The sequence below is a fragment of the Cavia porcellus genome, unplaced genomic scaffold, assembly GCF_034190915.1.
Source record: "Cavia porcellus strain 051 isolate PalLab524CR breed Dunkin Hartley unplaced genomic scaffold, mCavPor4.1 scaffold_19, whole genome shotgun sequence".
Classification (NCBI taxonomy): Eukaryota; Metazoa; Chordata; class Mammalia; order Rodentia; family Caviidae; genus Cavia; species Cavia porcellus.
Window position 1 is genome coordinate 2,067,897 of NW_026947502.1, and position 25,467 is coordinate 2,093,363.

Consider the following 25,467-nt stretch of genomic DNA (forward strand, 5'->3'; position numbering starts at 1 on the left):
AGCCCTCCTCCTTGGGTGCTTACTCCGGGCTATGTACCTGGGATGCCTGTGGACAAGATGGGCAAGGATTGTCCCCTTCATGGGACTTACGTCTGACCCACGGCAAAGATGGTAAGCAGCACACAAGATATCGGCATGGAGCATGCTAGGTGACAGGTGCTGTGGAAAAGAGCACAGAGCTGGTTTGGCAGAATGGGGCAGCCAGGAGGATGTGCTGCATGGAGGGTCCAGCGCTGGTGGCAGCAATCCCAGGGCTATCTGTGTGAAAGAGACCCCTGAGGTGCTCAGAAGGCAGAGGCCCAGGGCAGGCTGGGCCTCGCATGGCTGAGGATGTGGCAGAGGAGACTGGAGGAAGGGAACCACGTGAGAACTTGGCTGAGCTCCCCCAGCAGGGGCTCTCGAGCCGCAGAGCCGAGGGTCTGCACACCTGTGTGTCTCCCCGCCCTGGCCTCAGCCGGGCTGCACGCTGTGACTCATGCCATGGGCTAGACGACAGACAAGGACAGGTTCCTCCTCACAGCTGCAGAGGTGCGAGTCCAGGCTGAAGGGCCTGTGTGGGCAAGGCTGCTGTTGCTGCGTTGTTCCATGCGGAAGAAGATGGCACACTCAGCTGGACACACCCTTTCTAAGGCACCCTTTCTCTGCTGTGTGTGGGGCCCACTCTGGCGGTACTGGCACCAACTTATCAGGAGGAAAAAGCGCTTCTGACCCAGTCCCCCTTGAAGGCCTCACTCTCAGCACTGCTGCACAGGGGCTCAAGTTTCCAGCACGGGACTTTGGGGAGCACGTTCAGCCTCAGCGGTGCACACACATGATGGTAAGGGGGTGTCTCGGGGCAGTGACAGCAAACCTTTCAGGGACGAGCACCTAGACTGCAACCCTAAATTGTAACCCCAAACCCACTGATTTATCGCAGAGTGCCAACACTGCAACTAAACCTGAATCCTGAGGCTTAATTTGGAGCTCTATATTAACGTCTTTTGTCTTAAAAGCATGCATGCTATAGGTCTGCCTGCACTGCTCCGAGGGATTGGCTTATGTGTCTGCAGAGGCTGGCCAGTCTGAAGTCCAGGGAGCAGGCAGCAGGCTGGACACTTGGGCAGGAAGGATGCTATCATCTTGAGGCAGAATCTCCACTTCTCTGGGAAAGGAGGCCTTCCACTGATTGAATGAGGCCCACCATATCAACGGGCATGAGCTCCTCTGCGTAAAGTCAACTAGTTGCACCACATCTACAAAATACCTTCACAGCAGCACCGGTGTCTGATTAACTAAGCGGGTACCATGATGTCCAAGCCAAGTGACACCTAAAACTCACTATCGCCGGAGGGGATGCGAATGTTACCTGCAGCCTTGCAGGCTGTCATAACTATGAACTCTCTCCCACTGTGAGTGAGATGCTGCAACACTGCCAGGTCACAGTGCAGCGCTCCGAGGCAGCCTGACAAGCACCCAAGGCCACCTTGGTTCCTGCGCTGGGCATATCTTTAAAACAGTGTCAACACAGTGCTTTTTTCTGAGCATATTACATGCAGATTAGTGTGGAGGACACACGTAGTCCCTGAAGCAATACTGTTCTCAATCAAGTGTGCAGGCTGCATTCTCAAGAACGTTGTTATGTGTGTGGTTTACACGCAGACTGGCATGACGAACACTGCACGGCCCTAGGGAGCGAGCATACACCAGCATCCCAGGGGGATCTTCTGATGTGGCCTGGTATTTGGGGAAAGGACAAGGAGGGGCGAGAGAGGGCTTGGCGAACACAGGGACCTGCACATCAGATAAGACTCGACTCCCTTGGAGTTTGTTACGGTTTGATAACTAGTGGTCTACTTAACGCCAGCTGGATTACATCAGCATGCATTGAGAGAAGATGCTCCACCTGAGGAGGGTTGCCAGGATAAATAGGTGGAGAAGAGAGGTGTGGAGAGGGATTGAGGTGTGAAGGAGACATTGTGGGTTCTCCTACGAGTTGCTGTCTGAGCTGTTGGTTCTCCTGGAGGAGCTTTGGTCTTCACGTCGAGCATTGCTTCCTGGCTCCGGAGGGGAAGACATGTGCTGCCTGGTCTCCAGGATGAACTCGTCACACTGCTTCCTGGCGCGTACCCGACTGTGCTTGTCGTCAGAGGAGCTTGGGGCCTCCGTGTCGCTGAGGACAGCTGTGGTTCCTTTCAGGACAGCCCAGCTTTTTGTTGTGAGTGTGACTTCTCGGCTCCAGTGTAGAACCCTCATCCCACTAGCACAGCTCCTTCATCCTGCTGGCATAGACTTTCTGGCTTCCACCACTGACCCTTGGGTCTTCCCGGCACAAATCTGTAAAAGAGACTAGTGTGAGACCTTCTTGTGGGCTCTGGACTTCCAGTTGGACTCGTGGAGGTGTTGTTCTGAGCTCTGGGTTTTTATCTGGACTCATGTGGGACATTGTCATGGGGTTTAGACTCTTGACTAAATAATCTATGTTGTTAGTGTTGTGGATAGATTTCCCGCATTCTCCTGTATTAACTTCCGGTGACCATTATAAAAATATTATAAACATGTCCTGATCTGAATTGTTCTCTGTGTACAACCCCTGACTACAACAGAGGTCTTCCTGCACCTTGGAGGACCAGCACACCATGCATCATGCAGGGAGTTAAGGCCTATACACTGTGTCAACTTGAGAAGTCTAGAATCTTAACTCAGGGATTCAGCAGCTCTACATCCCTGGTGCAGAGGACAAGCCAGTTACCATTCCAGGATACTGTTCATTGTGTCAATGTGAGAAGGTTGGAACCTTAAGTGACTCAGCAGAGGCCAGGGTTCCCAGTTTATACATTCTCAGCCTGTGCAAGAGGACGGCTGGCAGATGGTGAGTGCCACACACACTCCCAGGGAGCAGCCTGCATACAATAAAAGCCAAGTAAGGGGGACCAATTGCGGCTTCTTCAGAGCTCTGGTGTTTGCCTTTAACTTGGTCGCCGTCTCCTGGCTTCTGCCTGGGACTCTTCAGCCTTCCATTGTAGATTCTGTAGTATTCTGGTGCTGACCCATCGGCCTCCTGATAGGGAACTGCACGGGACACTGCAGTGAGCTCCAGCCCCTGGGCTGGACCTTTCAGCTTCCAGTGTGTAGACACCCTCTGCCCACTCCCTCAGCCCATTTTGTGGTTGAGCACCGTGAGCCAATCTTGTAATTTCTTACACATTGTATATCTTGCATTATATCCGTTTCTCTAATAAACCCTGACTGATACCCAGAGAGGCTTTGTTCTCGCTGTTGGCTCTGCAGGTGAGGAGCCTGCTGTGCATGACCTGTGTGCATTCTGCCTGATGGACGCAGTCAGGTAACTATCACATGGTAGACTGCTTTGCAAGTGTCCTATTCCATTTTCTCTTCCCACATTCTCCAATAATTTGCTGATTTCCTGTGTTTCCTCTTTAGGGTCCATGAAGGCAGTGACCACATGAGTGTAGGACAGCCGTTGCCGGCAGACATTATTTAGTAAATGAGTGGCTGCTTCTCCCTATTTCTGGCCCCTCTTGCCTCTTGCTTGTGGAGCATGTCCAAAACAGGCATCGCTAGCTATGCATATGACATCTCACAGGACCATGCTGTCCGTCTCTGCCATCTGTCTGTGGACTCCAGCTGATGGAGCGCTGTTTCGTCCACTCTCAGGCCGCGCCTGGAGAAGGCCCTCTTAAGCACATGTGGAAGTGTGGTTGCTGGAGTGGGCACCTGTGACCTGCCTTGCACACACATCTGCTCCGCCCCAACATCTTGAGCCACAAGGCTAGCATGCATCACAAACAGGTGAGCAGGGGTGAGGGGTGAGCACAGGCACCCTGGCCGTATTGCCTGGAGTTGTCTGTTTCTGTTTACCAATGGTGACTTTCACCTGATTCCTAAGCATTTCTTCAGTCTCCTGCTGGGCCTGATACTCTATGGATATTTTCAGCATGGCATTCTTTGACATCTTAGAAAAACTTTTCAGCTGGGGAAAGAGTCCTTCGGCTCTAGCCAGTTTCTAAGAGACGGCAAAGGGCCGGGCCAGCCACGTCTTGTGCAAATAGCCATCAGGGCCACACCTCCACTGCCTGGCCCAGGCACCCAGAACGCAGCTCCTTCAGCTTTAGGCAGCCCAGGGCTGGGTCCTAGGGAGTGGGAAGCAGTCCTGTTCAGCTCGGAGGCCATCATGATTCTGGCTGGGCAGTCCCGAGCCTCTCACCCTGCCTGCCGTACCTTTCCCTCAAACACCCCTCAAAGGCTCTGGCACAATGTTTCCCGCCCTCCTGTCTGTGCCTCCTCCACACTGGCGCCTTGCCTGCCTGCTCTGGGACCCGTGAATACGCCACACTCTGCTTTCCCGCGCCTCTCCTGTCTCCTCCCATGCTTACGTTGGGCTCGCTGTCACACAGCTGAACACACAACAGGGCGGCAGTCGCGGGGTGAGGCGCATTAGTGCACAGAGCCCTGCAACAGCCCGGGCACAGGGCACGCCCTCCAGTGTCAGCTGCTTTGCGTGTTCCACAGCCTGAACATGATGGTTAGTGGGGCTGGGTGGGCTCGGGGGCACTGAGGGGAGCCATGTGACCCGACCGACCGTGCCGGACAGTACTCAGCAGGCAGCTTCCGGTGGTGTCTCCAAGACCCCCATGCCCTCCAGTGTATGCATCTCAGCACACCGGGTGCTTTCCTCACTTTATTTTACTTTCACAGACACACCAATGAACAATGCATCCACAGCCTTTCAGAAAAGCATGGCAGCGTGTGGTGTGCAGGCAACGCCGGGAACCTGAACTACGTGGGCACCACTGCAGAGAATGATCATCGGCACAACTGACAGGTCCATGAGTGACGAGAAACAATCAAGCCACACATTTTCCTTCAAAAACTTGTATAAAAATATTAAAAGTAAAAATAGTACCAAAATATATTTAGTGGCGTCGAGGTGGTCCCCAGCACTGCGTACCCTGCCCTGTGGGGCGCAGTGGGAGAGCTGGGGCTGATCGGAGGGGAAGTGCAAAGGGCCCATGGTTTGGGGAGAGGATCAGACACGGAGCAGTGACAGTCTTAACGTCTGAGTGTTATTCCGGTCCCCTACCATAGGTGTTTGCTCAGCAAAGGGATCCTGTATTCCAAGCGGAGGCCTGGACACAACTGGGGGCTGCGGTGAGGCTAAAGTGCTATCTCAAAAGTGGACCCTGCCGGTGGGGGAGGGCGAGAATCTAGGGACCGTTGCTGCCAGAGCTAGGTAAACAAGTGGACAGGGACAGAGAACCCAGACATACGATGGTCAGGCATTCAGCAAGACCTGACAAGACAGAGAGAGGGCCAGCACAATTTAAAGGGGAAATTTGTAGCACATTATTTTGCTCAAAACCAGGGAGTTCCAGCAGCTGCTGAAGAATGTACCAGGAGCTGGGGATTTAGCTCAGTGGCATAAGCGCCTGCCTTGTAAGTGCACGGTAGTGAGTTCAATCCCTGGTACTGATATAAAAAAAAATGTACCAGCGTCTAGATGTGTATCCTGTCCCAGGGTCTCCACCCAGGTGTGTATCCTGTCCCAGGGCCTCCCCCCAGGTGTGAATCCTGCCCCAGGGCCTCCCCCCAGGTGTGAATCCTGCCCCAGGGCCTCCCCCCAGGTGTGAATCCTGTCCCAGGGCCTCCCCCAGGTGTGAATCCTGTCCCAGGGCCTCCCCCCAGGTGTGAATCCTGCCCCAGGGCCTCCCCCCAGGTGTGAATCCTGCCCCAGGGCCTCCCCCCAGGTGTGAATCCTGCCCCAGGGCCTCCCCCCAGGTGTGAATCCTGTCCCAGGGCCTCCCCCCAGGTGTGAATCCTGTCCCAGGGCCTCCTCCCAGGTGTGAATGCTGTCCCAGGGCCTCCCCCCAGGTGTGAATCCTGTCCCAGGGCCTCCCCCCAGGTGTGAATCCTGTCCCAGGGCCTCCCCCCAGGTGTGAATGCTGTCCCAGGGCCTCCTCCCAGGTGTGAATGCTGTCCCAGGGCCTCCCCCAGGTGTGAATCCTGTCCCAGGGCCTCCACCCAGGTGTGTATCCTGTCCCAGGACCTGCCCCCAGGTGTGAATCATGTTTCAGGGCCCCCCAGGTGTGAATCCTGTCCCAGGGCCTCCCCCCAGGTGTGAATGCTGTCCCAGGCCCCCCCCCAGGTGTGAATCCTGTCCCAGGGCCTCCCTCCAGGTGTGAATCCTGTCCCAGGGCCTCCCCCAGGTGTGAATCCTGTCCCAGGGCCTCCCCCCAGGTGTGAATCCTGCCCCAGGGCCTCCACCCAGGTGTGTATCCTGTCCCAGGGCCTCCACCCAGGTGTGAATCCTGTCCCAGGGCCCCCCAGGTGTGAATCCTGTCCCAGGGCCTCCCCCCAGGTGTGAATCCTGTCCCAGGGCCTCCCCCCAGGTGTGAATGCTGTCCCAGGGCCTCCCTCAGGTGTGAATCCTGTTCCAGGGCCTCCCCCCAGGTGTGAATCCTGTCCCAGGGCCTCCACCCAGGTGTGAATCCTGTCCCAGGGCCTCCCCCCAGGTGTGAATCCTGTCCCAGGGCCTCCCCCCAGGTGTGAATCCTGCCCCAGGGCCTCCCCCCAGGTGTGAATCCTGCCCCAGGGCCTCCCCCCAGGTGTGAATCCTGCCCCAGGGCCTCCCCCCAGGTGTGAATCCTGCCCCAGGGCCTCCCCCCAGGTGTGAATCCTGCCCCAGGGCCTCCCCCCAGGTGTGAATCCTGCCCCAGGGCCTCCCCCCAGGTGTGAATCCTGTCCTGGGGCCTCCCCCTCAGGTGGGACTGCTACTTTGTATGGGTTCCCCAGCTCCTTGAGGAAAGGCAGGGTGGAGGCCAGGCTCTCCCTCACCTTCTGGAGGTGGCAGTGGTCCTGCTTGTGCCGGGGCTCCCTTGCTTGTGCACTGAGTGAGCAGCAGGTACAGGAGGGCAGCACTCTTCCAGCTTCCTGACTCTGCACCAGCAGAGGGTCCCCAACAGCAGCCCATCACCTTCTGCCATAGTCAGGGGACCTGTGTGGCAATATACAGGGATCCACAGGTCTAATTTCATGGAGATCCATGTGTGAGGGAGGCGCTCTCGAGGGCAGACCATATCTCAGCAGACACTGTCAGCCGGTGGCCACCACCGAGGAGCAGCTCCTGGCACTGTCACTAGCTGGAGGAGGGTTCCACCCTGACACCAGGCTTTGGCCCAACTGCAGGCCAGTGCCACTCTCCTGCTTTCAACAAACACCATGAGCAGCAAAATCAGCTCAGAAAGGACTTTCTCAGGGATGCAAAGGTAAGGTGAGGGCAGCAGTGTGAGAGGGTACTCGGCAGGCAACAGGGCTGGTGCCTCAGCAGTAGTGAGCATGGTTTCCTAGGTTTACTGAGCAGTCTGGAGCAGTCAGCCTGGGAAGCCCCAGAAAACTGTGTGGGCATGCAGCTGGGCAGCACCAAGCAATCTCTTGGAATGCTGCTTTCCTGTGCTCAGTGGACAAAGGAGGTCTTGGTGCTGATCGCTGGACAGGAAATGCTGCCCAAAGGTGCTGGCCTTTATCAACAGAAGCTGAATTTTGAGAACTTGGGCTTAAAAGCAGCTGGAAGCTTAAGCATCTCTCAGCCTAGAGGCCGACAATGACACACAGTGGCCAGCAGCTGCCCCATGGCTTCCCTGAGTGTTGACCAGCTTTTCTCCTCACCCTGTACTCGACTCCTTTGCAGCTTGGAGGTGGAAGAGGTGTGGCCAGGTGCCGCCTGTGCAGTAGTGCATAGTTTGCTGCTGTCCACGAACAACACGAGGAATTATGGGGGTGAGAGCTGCATTTGCAGGGCCAGTGTGTCACTCACACTTCTGATTTGGGCCCCTGCCAGAGAAGCTGATGGCACTGTGACTCACTTCTGGACCATGAACTTACTCAATGCGCTGCTCACACTGTCAGAAGGACCAAGACAAAGGACAGAAAGCAGCTACTTTCAAATGAAAAGGCCAAATTGAAGGGTTTCCTGTGAACATTAGTATCTTTAGACCCTGACACAAAAGCTGAGCAGGGACAGGAAGCTGCAGCTGACTATCCTGGAAGCAGCAGATGTGCTCTCACGTGGTGAACATGGGACGCTCCGGACAAGGCAGAGCAGGCCCAGGGCTCTGAGAAGTGGCCTCAGGCTGTCATCTCTTACACTAATCACACACCAGCAAAAGTGTCACAGAAGTCAAGGGGGCCAGGAATTCCAACTGCAACAGGAGGCTGGTGTCATTGCACACATGCACACACATCACAGGAAGCAAGCCCAGCTGCTGTGTGCAGAGCAGCTCAGTACAGTGCAAATGGTGGGGGAGGAGCAGCTAGCAAGCACAGCCCTGCGCATGCACATCCCCATGTCAGACTTGGGCAGAGGCCCCAACGAACCGGGTAACTCAGGAGGTTGGATGGAACAGGCCCCAGAATGGAGAACCCCAAATTGTGATTCTGATTCAGGTTCATCCTGTGGTTCTGATTCCAGTCAGCAGATTCTGATGCATACTGTGTATGAGGTCAGGTCAGACTCCCAAGGGTGGTGGTAACAAAAGACACAATGTTAAGAGTTGGGAGTGGCCAAGTCAGAAAGAGGGTCACAGGTTTCCAGCAGAAGAACAGAGTAAGCAGCCAGGGACACACAGACCATGTCTGACCAAAGACGGTTTGGAGCAGGGTGGGGGAAGCATGATTTAAATTCTCCCTAGGCCTCATGGGTGTCAGGAGCGTATGTGAGGAGAGAACAGAGGTGACATTACAGTGGCAGCTCTGACAGAGGACAATCTACAAGAATGGGATGTGTACAGACCACTTTTTACTCTCTTGTTCCTTGGCTTCTAAACCTTAATTTTCATAATTTTATGATTCTCTTAACAATTACAGATTCTATAAACCATTTTTTGTATCATTAATGAAGTTCCATTTTGGTTCTGCGACTTGGTAATTCAGACTACAAAAAAGTACTGCTGTTCAACCAGGCAGAACTAAATGTGTTTGCCATTCTCAGCAAAAACTATGATGTGGTGAATCCTGCCTTAGTCAATATGATGAGCATCATAGGTATACTTTAGAATGGGTTCTCTCGTATTCAGTAACTAATTTACTCAATCGAAGCTCTTCCCTACAAACTGCAGTCACGTATCACTTTTCCCCAATATGATGTCTCTGATGCTGAATGAGGTTTGCTGTCTGATTAAAAGCTTTCCCACACTTATTACATTTATAGGGTTTCTCTCCTGTGTGAATTCTCTGATGTTGGGTAAGATGCGTGCTTCGGATAAAGGCTTTCCCACAGATTTTACATTTGTAGGGCTTTTCTCTTGTGTGGATTCTCTTATGCTGGGTGAGGGCAGAGTGATCACTGAAGGCCTTCTCGCACATGTTACACATGTAAGGTTTTTCCCCAGTGTGAATTCTCTGGTGTTGGGCCAGGGCTGATTGGTCCCTGAAGGCTTTCTCACACAAGCCACATCTGTAGGGTTTCTCTCCAGTGTGAATTTTCCGATGGCGTGCAAAGGATGAGTTATCCCTGAAGGCTTTTCCACATTCACTACATTTATAAGGTTTCTCTCCAGTGTGAATTCTTTGATGTTCAGTGAGGGAAGAGTTCACCCTGAAGGCCTTTCCACATTCATTGCATTCAAAGGGTTTCTCTCCAGTGTGGATTCTCTGATGCTGAAGAAAACTTGTACTCTGGTTGAAAGCTTTCCCACATTCACCACATTTATAGGGTTTCTCGCCACTATGAATATTCTGGTGTTTGGTAAGATGTGCCCTGCACACAAAGGCTTTTTCACAAATGTTACATTTGAAAGGTTTCTCTCCAGTATGTATTCTATGGTGGTGGGAAAGATGTATGTTCCGGATGAAGGCTTTCCCACACAAGTTGCATTCAAAAGGCTTCTCTCCAGTATGGATTTTCTGATGGTAGGTCAGCGAGGAGCTCACTGAGAAGGCCTTGCCACATTCCTTACATTCATACGGCTTCTCCCCCGTGTGAATCCTTTGGTGATGGATGAGGTGTGTGCTCTGGTGGAAGGCTTTCCCACACTCCCAGCACTCGTACCGTTTCTCTTTCATGTATGCTTTCTGGCTTATGGTAAGTTTTTCAGCATGGGTTTTCTGATGCTTGCTAAGCGTGGAACTCTTGGAGAAGACTTTCCTGCACTCATTACATTCAAAGCTTTTTCTGCTTGGCTGCAAGTCCCGGCTCTGAACGCGCGAGGAGCTCTTTGGGCAGCCCTTCCCAGACTCATGGCCCTGCTGCTGCCCGACTCTTGGTGAGGTGTCCTGATGGGCAGAGGCCACTGGCTGCCAGTTCATCTTCTGACTTTCTTGGTGCGCACACTGCAACAGGCTGGCACATTTCCAGGGACTGCCTGTGGTCAGCCATTTCTTAACTGTCTGTGGATCCAGCTGCTCTTTGGGAAGGTCTGTCTGCAGAGCAGAGGCCTTACTCACAGTCACGGTCATCCAGTCTGCAAGACATTAAAAATAAGAAAATAAGACCATCTATTCTAGCCTGATGAACACAGCAGTGGCATGAGGCGCTGAGCTGTGAGCTGCACTAACAAAGATTTGTTCCAGTGATAACAGGGAAGGAAAGACTCCTGTGTGAGGAGGAGAGGTGTGGAGCTCACTGCAGAGGTCCCACGTCTGGGCTGGACTCCTGACTGCACAGCTTATTTTATTTGTGATCCGAGAAGCTACCTGACTCTCTAAGCCTCATAAAAACTGAATACAGACCATGATGTGTGTGTGTGTGTGTGTGTGTGTGTGTGTGTGTGTGTATAAATATAAATATAAATACATATATATAAAACTTGTCTATTCTCGTGATATGGCTTTTTAAAAAAATTTTATTTAAGGGGAAAAAAAGCAGAGAGAGGGTACAAGTTATACAGATCTACAGAAAAAAAAAATAAACAGTAGGAAATCACTAGTTAATGGACTACACATTGTCATCCCAGAAATAACTGTTCAAGTCACAAAATTAAAGCTTGTAAAGTGGACATTCCAACAATGACACTGCAAACATTCTGTTCAATGATCCAACAAAACTCAGTAATATCATTTTCTATCTTATACACTTAAATATACATGCAGTTATATAGTTTAGAGCACTTTCTTTTCCTCTCTTTTGTACAATGACTATTACACGTTTTGGGTTTTATTGCTCCCACGGTTCTTATTACTTTTTTTGGAAGAGAGTAAAACCAAATGTGACATAACAGAACAGAGTCAGTCAAATCAAAAGGGTGGACATAATAGATAATGTAAAAACATAATACAAGGTGATCAACAATGGTTACCATAATGCCTCCCGCCATCTCTAATAGAATTGCCTACATCATCAGTTATAATAAAATTGAACAAAACAGTAAAGAACAAAACCGACAAAACCAAAACATTGGAGACATTGTAGGTCTTCAAAAGTAGATAAAAGTCAACGAGAATGGGCGTCATAATGAATCTCATTATCTTCACAGCTGATGCCTAAACTTTCAAACCTGATACTATCCAGCAAAACAGAATAGGGGAACATCAGTCAAAAACAAGATGGTAATACAGGGCTTTAAATCGAGATAATGGAAAGTCAAAGTGGGTTACTATAATATATCCTGCTATTTTTATTTATTTTTCCCTTAATTAAAAGGATAAAAATAAAAAAGTAAATAATGGAGTGGAGATTGAGATAAAAGAGGGCATAACAGCAAAACAGCGCAGATCAAAACATAACCATTTAAGCAGAATAGTGTTTCACCACCAGATAATCCTGACATAAAAGTAGTTACCATATTGTCTCTTTCCTTGAAATCCTTGAGTACAACTTCGTATACTGTAGCATTAAATATATCAAAACAATGTAAAACCATTTAAGACAATGACCGCATTACAGGGTATTTAGAATCGACTAACAGAAAATGAACAATGGTTTCTATATAATCTCCTTGTCTTTAAAAGGTTTTTGCTTATCCTATCATACATAATAAAATCCAATAAGATACAACCTATTTAGACCAATGGAGACAGAAGAACAAAAGCTTGATGAGACTTCAAAACAAGATGATACTAAATCAGTATTACCTATTAAGATGTCATTTTCTCCAAAATAGCTGTTCCTATCATCCAATCTTCTCTGCCTCATTTCTGTTGAGCTCTTTTTCTGTCAGTAGCCGTCAGTTTGTCTTCTTCATTTTGTTCTCTGCTCCATTCATTGTGGCCTCCCCACCACTATTTCTGGATTCTTTGTATTTTTCTTTTTTTAGAATATCCTGCAATACTCTCTGTAGAGTTGAATTGGTGGTTGCAAATTCCTCCAGTTCCTCTTTATCCTGGAAGCACTTTGTTTTTCCATCAATTTCCAGGGACAGTTGTGCAGGATATCTCAATCTTGGCTGGATATTATTATCTTTCAAAGCTTGAATTATTTCCCCCCACGCTCTTCGTGATTTGATGGTTTGTGCAGAGAAATCTGCTGTAATTCTGATGGGTGTTCCCTTATAAGTGGTCTGTTTCTTGTCTCTGACAGCTTTTAATATTCTGTTCTTGTATTGAATTTCTGGAATTTTTATTATTATATGTCTGGGTGTTGCTCTGTTTGGGTTGTAGGTAGCTGGGGTCCTGTATGCCTCATACATCTGAGTATTTTTACCTTTTGCTAAATTAGGAAAATTCTCCTGGATTATTTCTGTGAGTAGCTTTTGTAGTTCATTTGTTTGAGTCCCTACTTCTTCTTTTATGTTCTTAATTCTTAAGTTATGGATCCTCTTATCATCTTCTTGTCTTTATATTATTGCTGTTTGTTTCTTTGTTATTTTTAAGAAGTTTTTCATTTCATTCTCCCATATTACAAATCTGCCCTCCAGTTCAGATAGTCTGTCCTTAGTTTCTTTCAAGCTGTTATGCCAGTTTTCAATAGACTTTTTAGTTTCTTGGTAGTCCCTTTGCACCTGCTTCACGTATTCTATGCTTTCTCTGTTTTCTCCATCAAACAATTCTCCCCTCTTTTTCTGTTCTTCCATTCCACCATCTGTTTTTTTCTTGGGTGGTGCTTAGCATTTCTCTAACTATTCTGCATACTTCTAGCTTCAGGTCGTTGATAACTTCATTCCTGAACTGGTCTATGAGGCTCTCTAGATGGCGCTTTATGTCTATTGGTGCGGTGTCTGCTATTACCTGTTTCTCTGAATTGGGGGCCGAAGAGCCTTTCTTGTTGCTGCCTCTTCCCATATTCTCTGTTCCTTATATATGCAAGCTTATATAGGAGGCCCAGCTTTCCTCCCTGTCAGCCACAGCCTGATCGAATTGCGCCGGTTAGGTGTCCCCACCCACCGCAGCACACTAGGAAGTTCCAGACCAGGCAGCCTACGCGGGGCCGCCCCTCCAGGCCACCGTCAGGCTCTGGGATCTGGGTTGGGCTAGCCTACTGGGTCCGCCAGCAGTGTCACGTAGGCTAGGCACCCCTCACCAATCCTGCCTGAGAGCGGGATGTGTGGTTGAAGTCACCACCGCGCCCTGCTCCCACAGGACTGCCCGGGCCCAGAATGTCCTCCACTGGAGTCAAAATGTGGTAGAGTGTCAGTTTCTCTCACTCACCTCACCACAAGTCAGTGCACGCCTCCCTGCCCATCCTGTTTTCGACTCCGTTCGCAGATTCCCGTTCTCACAGCTTCCGTGCGTCTCTCTCCTTGCCGTGCCGATGTAGAGGCAGCCGCCACGTGGCGGGAAACCCAAATCGCGGCTTCCAATGGCGCGGGCTCCAGCCTTCACACTGAGGCTTTTCTGTTCCTGTTCTAGCACCAGGACTGCATTCCAAGTTGGTTTCTCTCAGCCCAGTTCGTTCCTGAGTCAGCAGAGCATATCTCCACCGGCTTATGTCTCCTTACTCCGCACCCTTCCTGACTTCTGAGCTGAGTCTTTCAGAGAGCCTCCGTAGTTGCTGTTATCTGTCCGCCATGTTCTCCTGGAAGTTGTGATATGGCTTTTAAGAGAACCCAGATGTGAGCTTATAAAATCAATGAAACCTGTACTTGGTGAGGAAAAACACCAAGGGAAAATCCCACATTTTTATGTTCTATCCATTCATTTGAGCATTCAGATGGAAAACAAAAAATGATTTAGAGAAAACAGACTTTAAGATATTTCACACTGACAAAATGGTCAATTTTTCAAGAATATATAACACATTTCCATTTGCAGACAAGTAATATAACTTCAAAATATATTTTGTTTCAAAAGCAAAAAACTTGGGGCCAGGAATATAGCTCAGTGGCATAAGCACCTGCCTAGCAAGCACAAGGTCGTGAATTCAATTTCTGCTACCAAGAAAAAAAAAGGGCAAAAAACTTAAGAGAATGAAACGGAAAAACAGACATATCAATAACTATAGTGAGAAATGTTCACATGCCACTTGTGATGATCAGAAATCAAACCATTAAGAAGGTAAATTTCAACAATGCAACAAATCAATTTAACCTAATTTACACACCTGAAACACTATACTCAACCATGACAAGATATACATTTTTTAAAGTCATTGATTACTAAAATTGACTAGAATAGTGATCATTCAGAATATATTCTCTGAACTCAGTGGAATGAGGCCTGAAATGTACGTAATATCCACAGGCTAATTAGAAAATTTGAACATAGTTCTGCCATGAGCTGACCGTGTCTCCCAAAGCCCATGTGTAGGGAGCCATGCAACAGCCCATTGCTGCCTCCCTGCCTCTCTCTCTCCTATGGGCACTGTGTCTGCCTACATTAACCATAATCCTCTCCTGCTTACGTCACATACCCGGACATGACAGTGACCCTGTTGTATTCATCCCCTTAGCCTCTTCCTGTCCCACCTCCCGCCCTTGGCCTATAAAAGATGTAATCACTTCCGGAATACACTGGGGGCTTGATCGGATTCTCTTGACTTGCTTCCATCTCTCTTTGTCTCCCCTATGTCTTTATTTAATGCCCGTTTCGCCTCCAGGTATATCCCATGGATTGATCTGCAGGCCAGATCACCCATGCTTTAGAGCCAGTCCTCAGTGCCCAGCACTAAGTGGAAGGAAGGAAGCCTGGGGTCTGTCCTCAAGAACACATGAGTGCTGTCCCGGTGACAGCAGGTCACTTACTGCAGGAGTGGTTCTGGGTGAGCTGGGCACCCCATCCCCTCCTCTTCTGCCACAAACTCACATGTTCTCACCCCAAGTGATGCCTTCTGTCATTCAGGACACAGTAAAAAGGCTCTCACCACATGTGGCCTTTTGATCCTGGGCTTTCCAGAGTCCAGAACCATGAACTTTAAATAAACTTTTTCTTTATTAATTACCCAGTGTGTAGGATTTAATACAGAAACACAAAACAGAATAAAACAGCCTTTAAACAATACATTTCTAAATAAGTGATACACAAAATAAGAAATCATAACAAAAATTAGAGTCTACATATATATTTTAGAAAATACTTTTAACTAAATCTGAATACCGATATGAATTAGAACTTATAAAACACAGCTAAACCCATTTTAGGAGGTAATATACAAATATACATTGATTACTAATCTCAAAATTAAAACAACAGCAAAATTAACTCTATGAGGAAAGAAACAATATAGAAAAGACATTAATAAAAAATCGATAAGACCATTAACAAGCTAAATCAAGATGAGAAGGAAGCACATATTACTAATGTCAAAAATGTTAAAGGTCACATCAGGACAGAGTCTGCAGAGATTAATAAGATAATAAGAACACAATGAAGACATTTTATGGCAAAAAATGTGACTGTTTATAGAAAAAGACTCAAGCTCCCATGGTAGAAATGTGTGATGCAACATAATAGGCACAAGAAGAAACAGTATCTATATAAAGTCTTCAGTTCAAAGCTTTCTCAGTGGCAGAGATGGCTTCTCTAGGAATCCTTCCAATGATTATGGAAGAAGTCACTCTACTAGTACATCAGGTCTTCTGGAGAACTGAAAAGGAACATCTCCAACTATTTTTTCCTGTTAAGTGACTCCGGGAACTGAACCGAGGGCTTTCGCAGTGAGCGACATCCCCACCGCTGTGTCTTCCGTTTTAATTTGAGACGAGGTCTCCCTAAGTCTCTATACACAGGTAAGCCAGCTGCTACCTTTAAGGACAAAAGAGGCTGATGGAACTACAGGGGTCTTGGGGTGCTGGCAATGTTCAACTTTGTGACAGGGGTACTAAACACAGATGTGTTTTTACTGCTAAAAATCACTGAACTGGACACTGATGACGTGTGCACCGTCCTGTAACATACTTCAAAAACAGTTTACTGAAGAAAACCTGGGAGACGGTTTTAAAAGACACCAACGTCTAGTGTTCTTTTTCTTCAGCATTGAACCCAGGGCCTTCACACTGAGCTACATTCCCAGTCACCACCAAATCTCTTTGCAATGGGTCTTGCTAAACCATTAATTTGTCCCAAGTGGGGTGGCACTTGCAGTCCTGCCTCAGCCTCCTGGAGTGCTGGGATTATAGCTGTGTCCCACCATGCCCAGCTTTACATCAGCTACTGACGCTTACACTGCTAGAGTTTCCTTAATTGGTCGGACTCTGTAAAGTCAAGAGGTAGCAATATGAACACGCCACCTGGACCACAGAAACAAGACATCTCATCATCAGCACAAGAAGAGGAGTCATCACCTTGAGAAGGAGGAATGGAGAAACGGGTATGAGGCTTATTATGCTGCTCATAAATACAGAATCATCAGATTTGTAGACTTATGCAGGCATTACTTGGACAAAATAAAGGAAAAGAAGAATAGAATACACTCCGAAAAATGAGAAGGAAAGAAATAGTGAAAGAATTAATATAGATAAACAGGAGATCACAAAAGTTAAATTTTGTTAAAAAGGCTAATAAAAGGACAAGCCTCTGACAAGACATGGGAAAGACAAAAGTAAATATTATTTGGAGTTAATTTTTCATTCAACAAACACTGAGACCTAGTGTGCCAAGGACACAATAGCAAACAGGATGAACCTCTCCTTATGTTGATCCTTCATTGATAGAAAAGATTAACACAGAAAACACTAGGAATAAAGACAAAGGAGAAATCTATCATTACTCCACTGAGAACTTCTGTTACAAAGAAATGAGACAAGCTACAGGCAGGAGAAGAACAAGCTACAGGCAGTGACACACACTGACTGCTGAGTTCCTGGATGCAGAAAGAACTGTGGATGAATAGAGAAACCAGCACAGAAAAATGAGCAAGGGAAGCAGTACACAAGTCACAGTACACAAACAATTAGTGAACATGAGAGAACACTCACCCTCGCTCAGAATACGGGAAGCGCAGAGGAAAAGCCCAGTGAGGCTCGCTTCTAGGAGTGAGGGAAGCAGAGTTTCTAAAAGTGTGAGGGGCCGGCGTCTGGCAAGGAGGTTAAACAACAGGAACCTGCACTGACAACTTACCCGACATCCGGGGCAGCATCTCTCCATCCCTGAGCACCCCCAAACTCCCAGGTACGTGAGAAAATCTGCATAGGAGTACTCAAATCACGCTACTGAACACTGAGGGAAGCCTGGCAACAATCCACGTGTCCATGGGTGGCAGGAGGATGGGTACACGAAAGCGGGGTTACTAAGGGAGGAGCACCCAAAGCTTCGGGCCTCATACGGATGGGGAAAGTCAAGTGTGGAAACTTGTGTCCTGCGTGTGCATCTCACGGCACATACACACCCGAGTAAAGCAGGGGAAAGTGAAGGCGTGTGTGAAGCTGCACGCATGTGGTAAACCTGTGAGGGACGCCCAGGAGACACTGCGTAGAGCCAAGCCAGCGGCTCTGTGCAGGAGGAGGAGATGGCTGTGCCACGGCCCTTCCGAAGCAGGTAGCAGGGTGGGTACTATTTCCTTATTGTCCTTTACAGCCTTCCACACATGACTCACTCTCTTTTATATGCAATGCACACAACTAACAACACATGTTTTAAAGTGGAAGAAGAAGGAAATAATAACTGTAAGTATAGAAACCAGCAAGAAGAGCAGTGTAGAAGTGCTAGTTCCCCCCACCAAAAAAAATTCCCTGTGAACTTATGAGAAAAAGTACAAATGAAGTGGAAAATGAACAGGGGACGTAACACACAATGCTAAAACTACAGATACATACATGGTTGCTACTAGTACATTTTATAGCTCACAAAAGGTAAGTTAGAATGAATAAAACAATTGGTGTAAACAAGGAGTCCAAAGAGATGAATATGTAAGGAAGAAATTAAAAAGTTACTAGTAAACTACTCGAACTAAGAGGTCATGCCCTTTTCTTTGAGTTTATGGAAGGAACGATACCTGTGTTCATTAAAAGTATTTTGGAAAAGCAAAAAAATGCAGCAGTAGAGTCCAGTGGCTGCAGTCCTGCTGGCTTTCTGCGAATCCTGACTGGCCATGTAACAGCAATATCAGTCCTAACTGCCCTGGAGACTCAGTCTTTGATGACGTGGGTTAATCACACATTATCACGGGTCATCGGGATTAAACAGGGCAATGCAACCCCCCCACCCCATTCACCCAGCAAATGCTCAACCATCAGCTCTCGTCTCCCTCTATGACAGCACTTCACAGGGCAGGAAGCAGCAAACTTAACAAAGAAAAGCTGTGGCTCAGAAGGACTCGTCCTATTAAGATGAAAAATGACTGTCTAGTCTAATCCAAGAGTAACGAGGACAATCCTGCAAAGTTCCAGACTTAATACAGCTTAAGGACCTCTTACATGAAGTGCCTCGGATCGTTCTAGGCTTGGGAATAGCTGCATATCATAGAGTTACTTTACAGAAGAACACAGGATTAAACAGGAACCTTATTTCTGTGTCATGCAAGCCTCACCGTGCACACACCCAGACGGTTGTTGGCGCAGTCTTTAGTGAGGCTGCATTCATGCTGCAACCTATCACACGAAGTCAGGTGCGCACATTTCTACTTGTTGCAGCATGTCCAGGCTCAAAAATGTTGGATTCTGGAACAGTACAGATGTTTAACCTGCACCCTGAAGATTAGAAATAGGCCTATTAGGATTCTATATGGCCGTTAGGGTCCTGGCCAGTCATTAAGGGATTCCAGGAATAAGAAAAACTAAAAATGAAAACCAACAATCATTTAAAGATGAGTACGAATCAGGAGTGACAAGAGTGGAATAAACACTGGGAATCGCTAGCATTTCTTTCTGGCAGTAATTTCTAGTCAAAACGAGTAACATGGTTCACTTAACATGCTTGGCTGTGCTTCATGTCAACACACACTCCTGCCTATAAAACCCCGCTGTCCTGAAAAGTCTTTCTGCATCTTCCTATTCTTCCCATACATGTACAGTAAGGGCCTGGAGTGAACCATTAATGAACAGCTGATTGAGTGACTTAAATACAAATAGCCACACCATACTAGTAGGACTGTGGACCAGTTTCTTTTGGTTAATCTCCCCATCATCTTCTTTTCTATATAATAACTAGTATAATACAGAACGAAACATTTAAAATGCTTTAATTTGGTTGGAACACAACATACAAATTCTGAGAATATTTGTAATTCTATTGGGCTAAGAGTTTTTTTTGATAACTGAGACTTAGAATTAATATACATTTCATAAAAGGCTTGGGTCCTAGACATTCCAGGTGGGTAGTTATTAAGGCAAGATAAAAATTCCTGCCTACTTCATTGGATTACTATGAAAGGCACTAATAAATGGTTTCTAAAATTATTTTAAATCCTGCAAAATATTAGCTAAAAGTGCCATGCTAGTGTATTTTATTTAAGGTAATATGCTTTCTAGCCTGTCAAGTGGTGGTAGAAAGACTCACCCCGCCCTGTGCACCAGACCCAGTAGGTTCTTGGGGACAAGCTGCAGCCACAGAACCATGATACTCACAGCCGCTCAGGTAACAGCCATGGCTGCTTCAGGCAGCCGAGCTTTGTGCCAGGTGTGACTGATGCAGCAAAATGCATGGCCAAGCTGGCCCGCCTGGCACCTGTAGTCTGGCAAGAGCTAGAAGACAGTCCTGTGCTGGTGGGACTGCACATCTATACAGATGAACAGCTACCAGGCACCAGTACGAGGTGCAATGCTCCCTGGAGGAGACAGCATCTATGGCACTCAAGCTGCCCTCCTGTGTGTGACCGTAGAGAGGAGCCAATGGACCTCATACTGCTGGGCGTGGGACAGGATGCATGAGGTGGGCAAGAGCTGCCCGCATGACAGCTGAGGTCTTTTTAAAACCAGAGCCTCTTAATTCATATCAAACAAGGAGAGAAAAATGTCAGCGAGGGGAGGATTCAGAGAGGCACAGCTGGCCCAAGAAAGGAGCAAGACAATTTGCAGTGTATCCTGGGACACTGGCTGAGCTGTCAGGCCTACCCTGCCCACCCATTTCCCCCCACCGCCTCCCCTGTGTGTCACTCTTACCAAGACAGGAGCTTCCTGCGGCCACCTCCGGCACCCATTCTTCTTCCTTTCCCAGCTGAGAAAACATACTGCATTTGGGTCCTAAGAGGCCTGTTTTTGAGGGGAAAAATAAGAGCGACATCTACTCATAATAGAGACAAAAATCATTGTGAGGATGAGACCTGACCTCAGAACTTCCCAGAAAGGGGGCCTGGACAGGAAGGCCCAGGTGGTCACATGCTTGGAGAAGGAAGAATGGCCCAGGCCTGACCCTGACACCTGTTCCTACATCCCTCTCCTTGCTAGAAAAAGGTGGAGGGGGATTCAACCCTCAGATTTTGAGGCATTTGCACTCAGGACTAAAATAGGCCTGGGATGACAGACAGGCACTGAGCAGCTCTGAAGACAGCGTTCTGGACAGGCCCACTTCCATGCCACACCGGGGTGGCATCAGTCTGAAGGTCCTACCAAGGTTCCCACTCCAGGGTCCGCCTTACCCAGTGAGACGACATTGCTGTAGTTTTCCAGCATCACATCCCTGTACAGGGCCCTCTGCGGAGGGTTCAGTCGTCCCCACTCTTCCTGGGTAAAGAGCACAGCCACATCCCGGAAGGTCACCAAGTCCTGAAACTGCAAAGCCAATCTTGTCAGCCAGGAGCTATCCTGGGCAGGCTGAGGCAGGCAGTCCCCTGGTGTGTGTGAGGATGTACAGGACTGTAAGCATATAGGAAGCTGGCGTTCTGGGGCAAGCAAGCATTTGCTAGGGGCTGGACTTTGAATTAAATACAGCTTCCCACTTCGAAGAGGCACAGGCTGTAGTGAAGACATGCTTCCTCAGCACTGGGACCACGTATTGCTGTTCATTTCTCCCGTCCCCAGCAATGTGCCCGCCCTGGCCTCTATCTTCCCCAACATGGTCAAGTCCTAGTCTCTGCTCAGCCCACTTCAGCACAGCCTTCCCTGCTACTGCTGCACCCGTCGATGTGGACCTGCTGCAGCTCTGGCCCACTCCACTGTGAGTTTTGGCTTCCTTTTAGTCTCCTCCTTGGGACTGCTACCTCCAAAATATGGAACAGCTCTAAGTCTCCCTTGTCTTCTTAGCATCTTCAGCAGGGCTTGTACACTCAGCAACTATTAAAGTCACACACAGCACAGTGATGCTCAGGTCAGTGACACCACATATGTGGCGGGGCCCCCATAGGACTAATCATAATGGAACTGAGAATCACTACTGCCTAGTGATGCTCCTACAGCTGCGGTCAGGTTTTAGCACAGGGCATTGCTTCTGCACTCAAGGTGGCCCTGGGTACAGTACTTTCTGTGGTTCCAGGTGTATGGAAGTGTGGCACACACAATCTCGTACAGCACCTGCTATCACTTGGTTATGACAGAAAACAACGTTCCTAGTTACCATATCCAGTATACTTTTAGTGGAATATATTCCTACTTATTAAACAAAACAAAACAAAGCAAGACAAAACCTCCTTGTAGAACAACGCACTGTGTCACACTGCTAAAACCGTCATACATCTCATGTCCATCCTGACTGCATCAGGAAGCCACATGGCTGACCCTGGTCACTGAGATTTGCATGGATGCTGTTTGTGGTATTTGCACAAGGATGAAATCACCTTGTAATGCATTTTTTCAAGACACACTCTGTTTCATAATGCAGTGTGTACTTTTCAGTATCTCTTCAACTGCTCAGCTGTCCATCTAACACACACACAAACACACACACACACACACACACCATGGAAACACATCTCATACCCTGGGACTCTGCTCCCTCTGATTTACAACTAGCCCTTTCTTTTTTCAAACTAAGACAGAAGAAATTGCCTCTCTCAGGTAACTCAATTCTAATAAGTAAAATTTAGTATTCTCACAAAGTCTTCTTAGTTAACTGGAAGCTGGTCTACACTGCCAAAGAAAGGTTAAGTGGAAACTCAAAGAAAACCAAGTGGTTAACAGAAAGTACTTTGCCTCTTGGTTTGGGAAAAGAACTCAGCATCTTTCCCATACCTGCTGACTTCTGATTAAGACTATCTCAATCAGGCTTCTGTTACCTGCAACAAAGCCCTAGCGCATGGCAGCTCAACTAAACTCATGAGCCAGTGAGTTTTCACCTGTGAGTTTGCGGTACAGACCAGAATGCCCGGCACACCGGTACAGACCAGAATGCCCGGCACACTGAAAATCCCTGATACATGTCTGCTGTGTGGCAATCAAAGTAATGCAGGCTACAAGCCAAGATGAGTGTGACACTGTTATAGTTCAGAAATGTTTGTATGCTAGGTTGGTCTTCAACATAATGGTGCTGAGAAGTGGCATAACCTTTACAAGGTGGAGTAAAGTGGGCATTGACTAGGTAAAGCTCTAAATGTGAAGGAATTAGAAAAATTTTGCCCAATGCACCAGAATTTAGACACCCAAATGAATGCATGAATGCGTCTCCTTCAAAGCAAATTGTATACTCTTATTTTATTTTTATTTTGAGACAAGTTCTCACTATGTAGTTCAGGCTGGCCTTGAATTTATGGCAATCCTCCTGCCTCAGCCTCCAGAGTGCTGGGGTTACAGGTGTGTGCCATCATGCTTAGCTGCATACTCATTTTAAATGGGTTGGCACCACTCAGAGCTTTTTAGTAATTTACTGAATTTGGAAGAACTTTTTTTTTTTGGTGGGAAGGTGTGCTAGGGATGAACCCCAGGATTTAAGCATGCCAAGCAAATGTTCTACAGCTGAGCTAAATCCCCACCCCACAAAAGAAGTCTTTTGAATAATTTCATTGGTACTCAATATTTATATTAAGTAAAAATCTGAATAATATTTTAAGAAAAAGAGATCAATAAACCTTTCCAGAGCTGTCAGGTCTTTATCACTTTAGACCTCTAATCTTACTGTGTGGAAACTGTGCCAGGGGAAAGGTTTTCATTTCTGACTAACCACTTGTGCCCCTTATGTGATTTTTAGCAAGTCATCAGCTCTAATGTCCACGTGGATGAGCCCAACATGGGGTGAGAGGGGACAACTTAAGTCCATTGTCTGGGGGAGACTGGAGCGGGAATGAGGGTCTTGGGCAGGGGAAGAAACATCCTCATTCTTCGAATCAGAAGGCAACTTATATAGAAAACCCTACTCACCTGGGCGAAGGTTGGCAGGTGGCTCAGCGCCATTCTCTCTTTTCTGATGCAAAGTACTGAAGTCAGTGGGGTGCTTTGCAAACGTGTGATTCCTCAGGCTAGAAGCTTCGGCACACCTGTTAAAGAGTGCTGAGTCAGAAGGTGTTGCACAAGCAGGAGCCAGTCTGTGAGCATTCACACCCCGATCCCGCTTCTGAGAGGATCCTCCCAGCTTCCTCTCACATCTTTTCTTCACCCTTCATTGTCTAAAATGCTTCGCCTTGTGGAAAGCTTGCACCAGCCCCAGTTTTAGTTTTCCTACTTTGCACCCACTCTCTGGCATTTCTCCTAAAGCTGTGCGTAAGGAACAGTCTCCTCTGGGACTGCTGTGCAGAGAGGAGCAGAAAAGAGCTGATCGATTTCTTTTTCCTGAAAAGACGCGCTCCAAGTCGGCTAGATCCTCATGGTCGAAGTCTCTCAGGCCACGTTCTTCGGCTGCCTCAGCCTCTATCTGGGTGACCCCGAGTCAAAGGCGAGGCCTGAAACAGCGAGCTTGTGTGCCCTGCCTCGCGCTCGGTCCCCGGGGAGGCGCTGCAGGGCTGCACTGCGGCTCCCGCTCCGCCTCGGCAAACCCTGTCACGGGCTCACGATCTGCCACGCGCCGGGGGAGGCTCTCGCCCGTGCGCTCCACACGACTTAGACTCGGACCATACACCCAAGATGCCCTAGCCTGTCGGCCGCTCTCTTCCATGTAGAATAAAAGCTCAGACAGACAGGCTGCCAAGTTTGGGGCATCAGACCAGGGTCGCCCGGCACGGATCACGAGCCGGACCTCTTGAGCATTCCCTCAGCCTTCTTCCCAGACCTGACCACCCCACCAACGCCCCTCTTCGCGGCTCTGGCACCGTGCCTGGTCACCGCTAGGTTGCCCTTCAAGGAGCCTCTGCCGCCGGCGAGAGACCGCAGCCACCACATCGCAGTCAGTACACAATGAGCCCAGAGTCCTCACACCTCCCGAGGTCCGCACTGCGCTTGCGTGTTGCCATGGGACCCGCGGACCCCAGTTCCCACAAGTCTTAGGGCTGCGGCCCTTCTGTTTGCAGGACTTCACATCCCAGAAGGCGAAGCGGTGGCGACTGTGAAGATCTGCGTCTGCGCAGACGGGCAATCCCGTTCGACTCTGTGCGCTGCGGTTTTGAACTACGTTTCCCAGAAGCCTCTGCGGGTTTTCGCCATGCCCCCATTCTGCTCATACACCGCGCGGAGTGGTTTAGTGCGGAGTTGAGCTCAGTGTCTACCTTGAAATAACGACCAGGAAGCTGTACACCAAGAGAAGTTGACCAGAAGAGCAGGAAAGTTGGTCCAGGGGAGCAGCGCCTGACCTCTGACGAGAGGCCTCCAAGGGCAGAATAGTTACTGGGAAAGCTGGCAGGATTGCATCCTTGGCTTGAAAGGAGCATCAGATTGGCTCTGTCTGATCCAGCAGCCGGGTCCTGGCGTGGTTTCGAGAGATGACAGAAACTCCTGAGGCAGTTTTGGGGTGGGCGGGGATATCGGGGTGAAGGCTGGCGGAAGCTGCCCCAGCGACTCAGGACGGAGTGACAGCGGCTGGAACCAGGGAGGAACGAGGGGACTGACAGGGTGCTGGAAAGCACATGGCAGGTGGAGCAGACTTTGGGGTGAAGGCAAGAGAGCCTGGATGCCAAGGACTCTATCTTGGACAACTGGATAATATTTAGAAAAGTTAATTTTTATTGACCGTGTTTGGCTTGTGTGGGAAGCATGAGGTGACGTGTAGGAATATCCTCTCTGGAGACACTTGTCATTGAATATGTAATATTCATAGATATCAGGAAGGAAAGATGAGAGGATTTCATGTGACCTGAGCTTACTCACTTAGGGAATTTTTGGCTGCCTTTTAGGAAGCAATGTCAGTGAGTATGTGATACAATATTCTGTAAAG

At 48.4% G+C, this 25,467-nt stretch overlaps 1 protein-coding gene across 3 annotated transcripts; it reads right to left on the bottom strand.

The window, feature by feature from the left end:
* Positions 1–8,771: 8,771 nt before the first annotated feature.
* On the bottom strand, positions 8,772–24,707 carry Znf454 (zinc finger protein 454). Of its 3 annotated transcripts, none has more exons than XM_013154907.3 (5): positions 23,838–24,707; positions 23,526–23,641; positions 20,876–21,008; positions 20,400–20,489; positions 8,772–10,454 (listed from the first exon to the last, which is right to left on the bottom strand). In XM_013154907.3, exons 2-5 carry the CDS (start codon positions 23,556–23,558, stop codon positions 9,118–9,120), a joined length of 1,593 nt encoding a protein of 530 aa, XP_013010361.1. In that variant the 5' UTR covers positions 23,559–23,641; positions 23,838–24,707; the 3' UTR covers positions 8,772–9,117. The 3 variants fall into 3 exon arrangements, with proteins under 3 accessions (XP_013010361.1, XP_063086582.1, XP_023421699.1); XM_063230512.1 differs by having other exon boundaries at positions 24,415–24,706; XM_023565931.2 differs by lacking the exons at positions 23,526–23,641; positions 23,838–24,707 and adding an exon at positions 18,830–18,989 and having other exon boundaries at positions 20,876–20,951.
* Between the last annotated feature and the right edge of the window lie 760 nt (positions 24,708–25,467).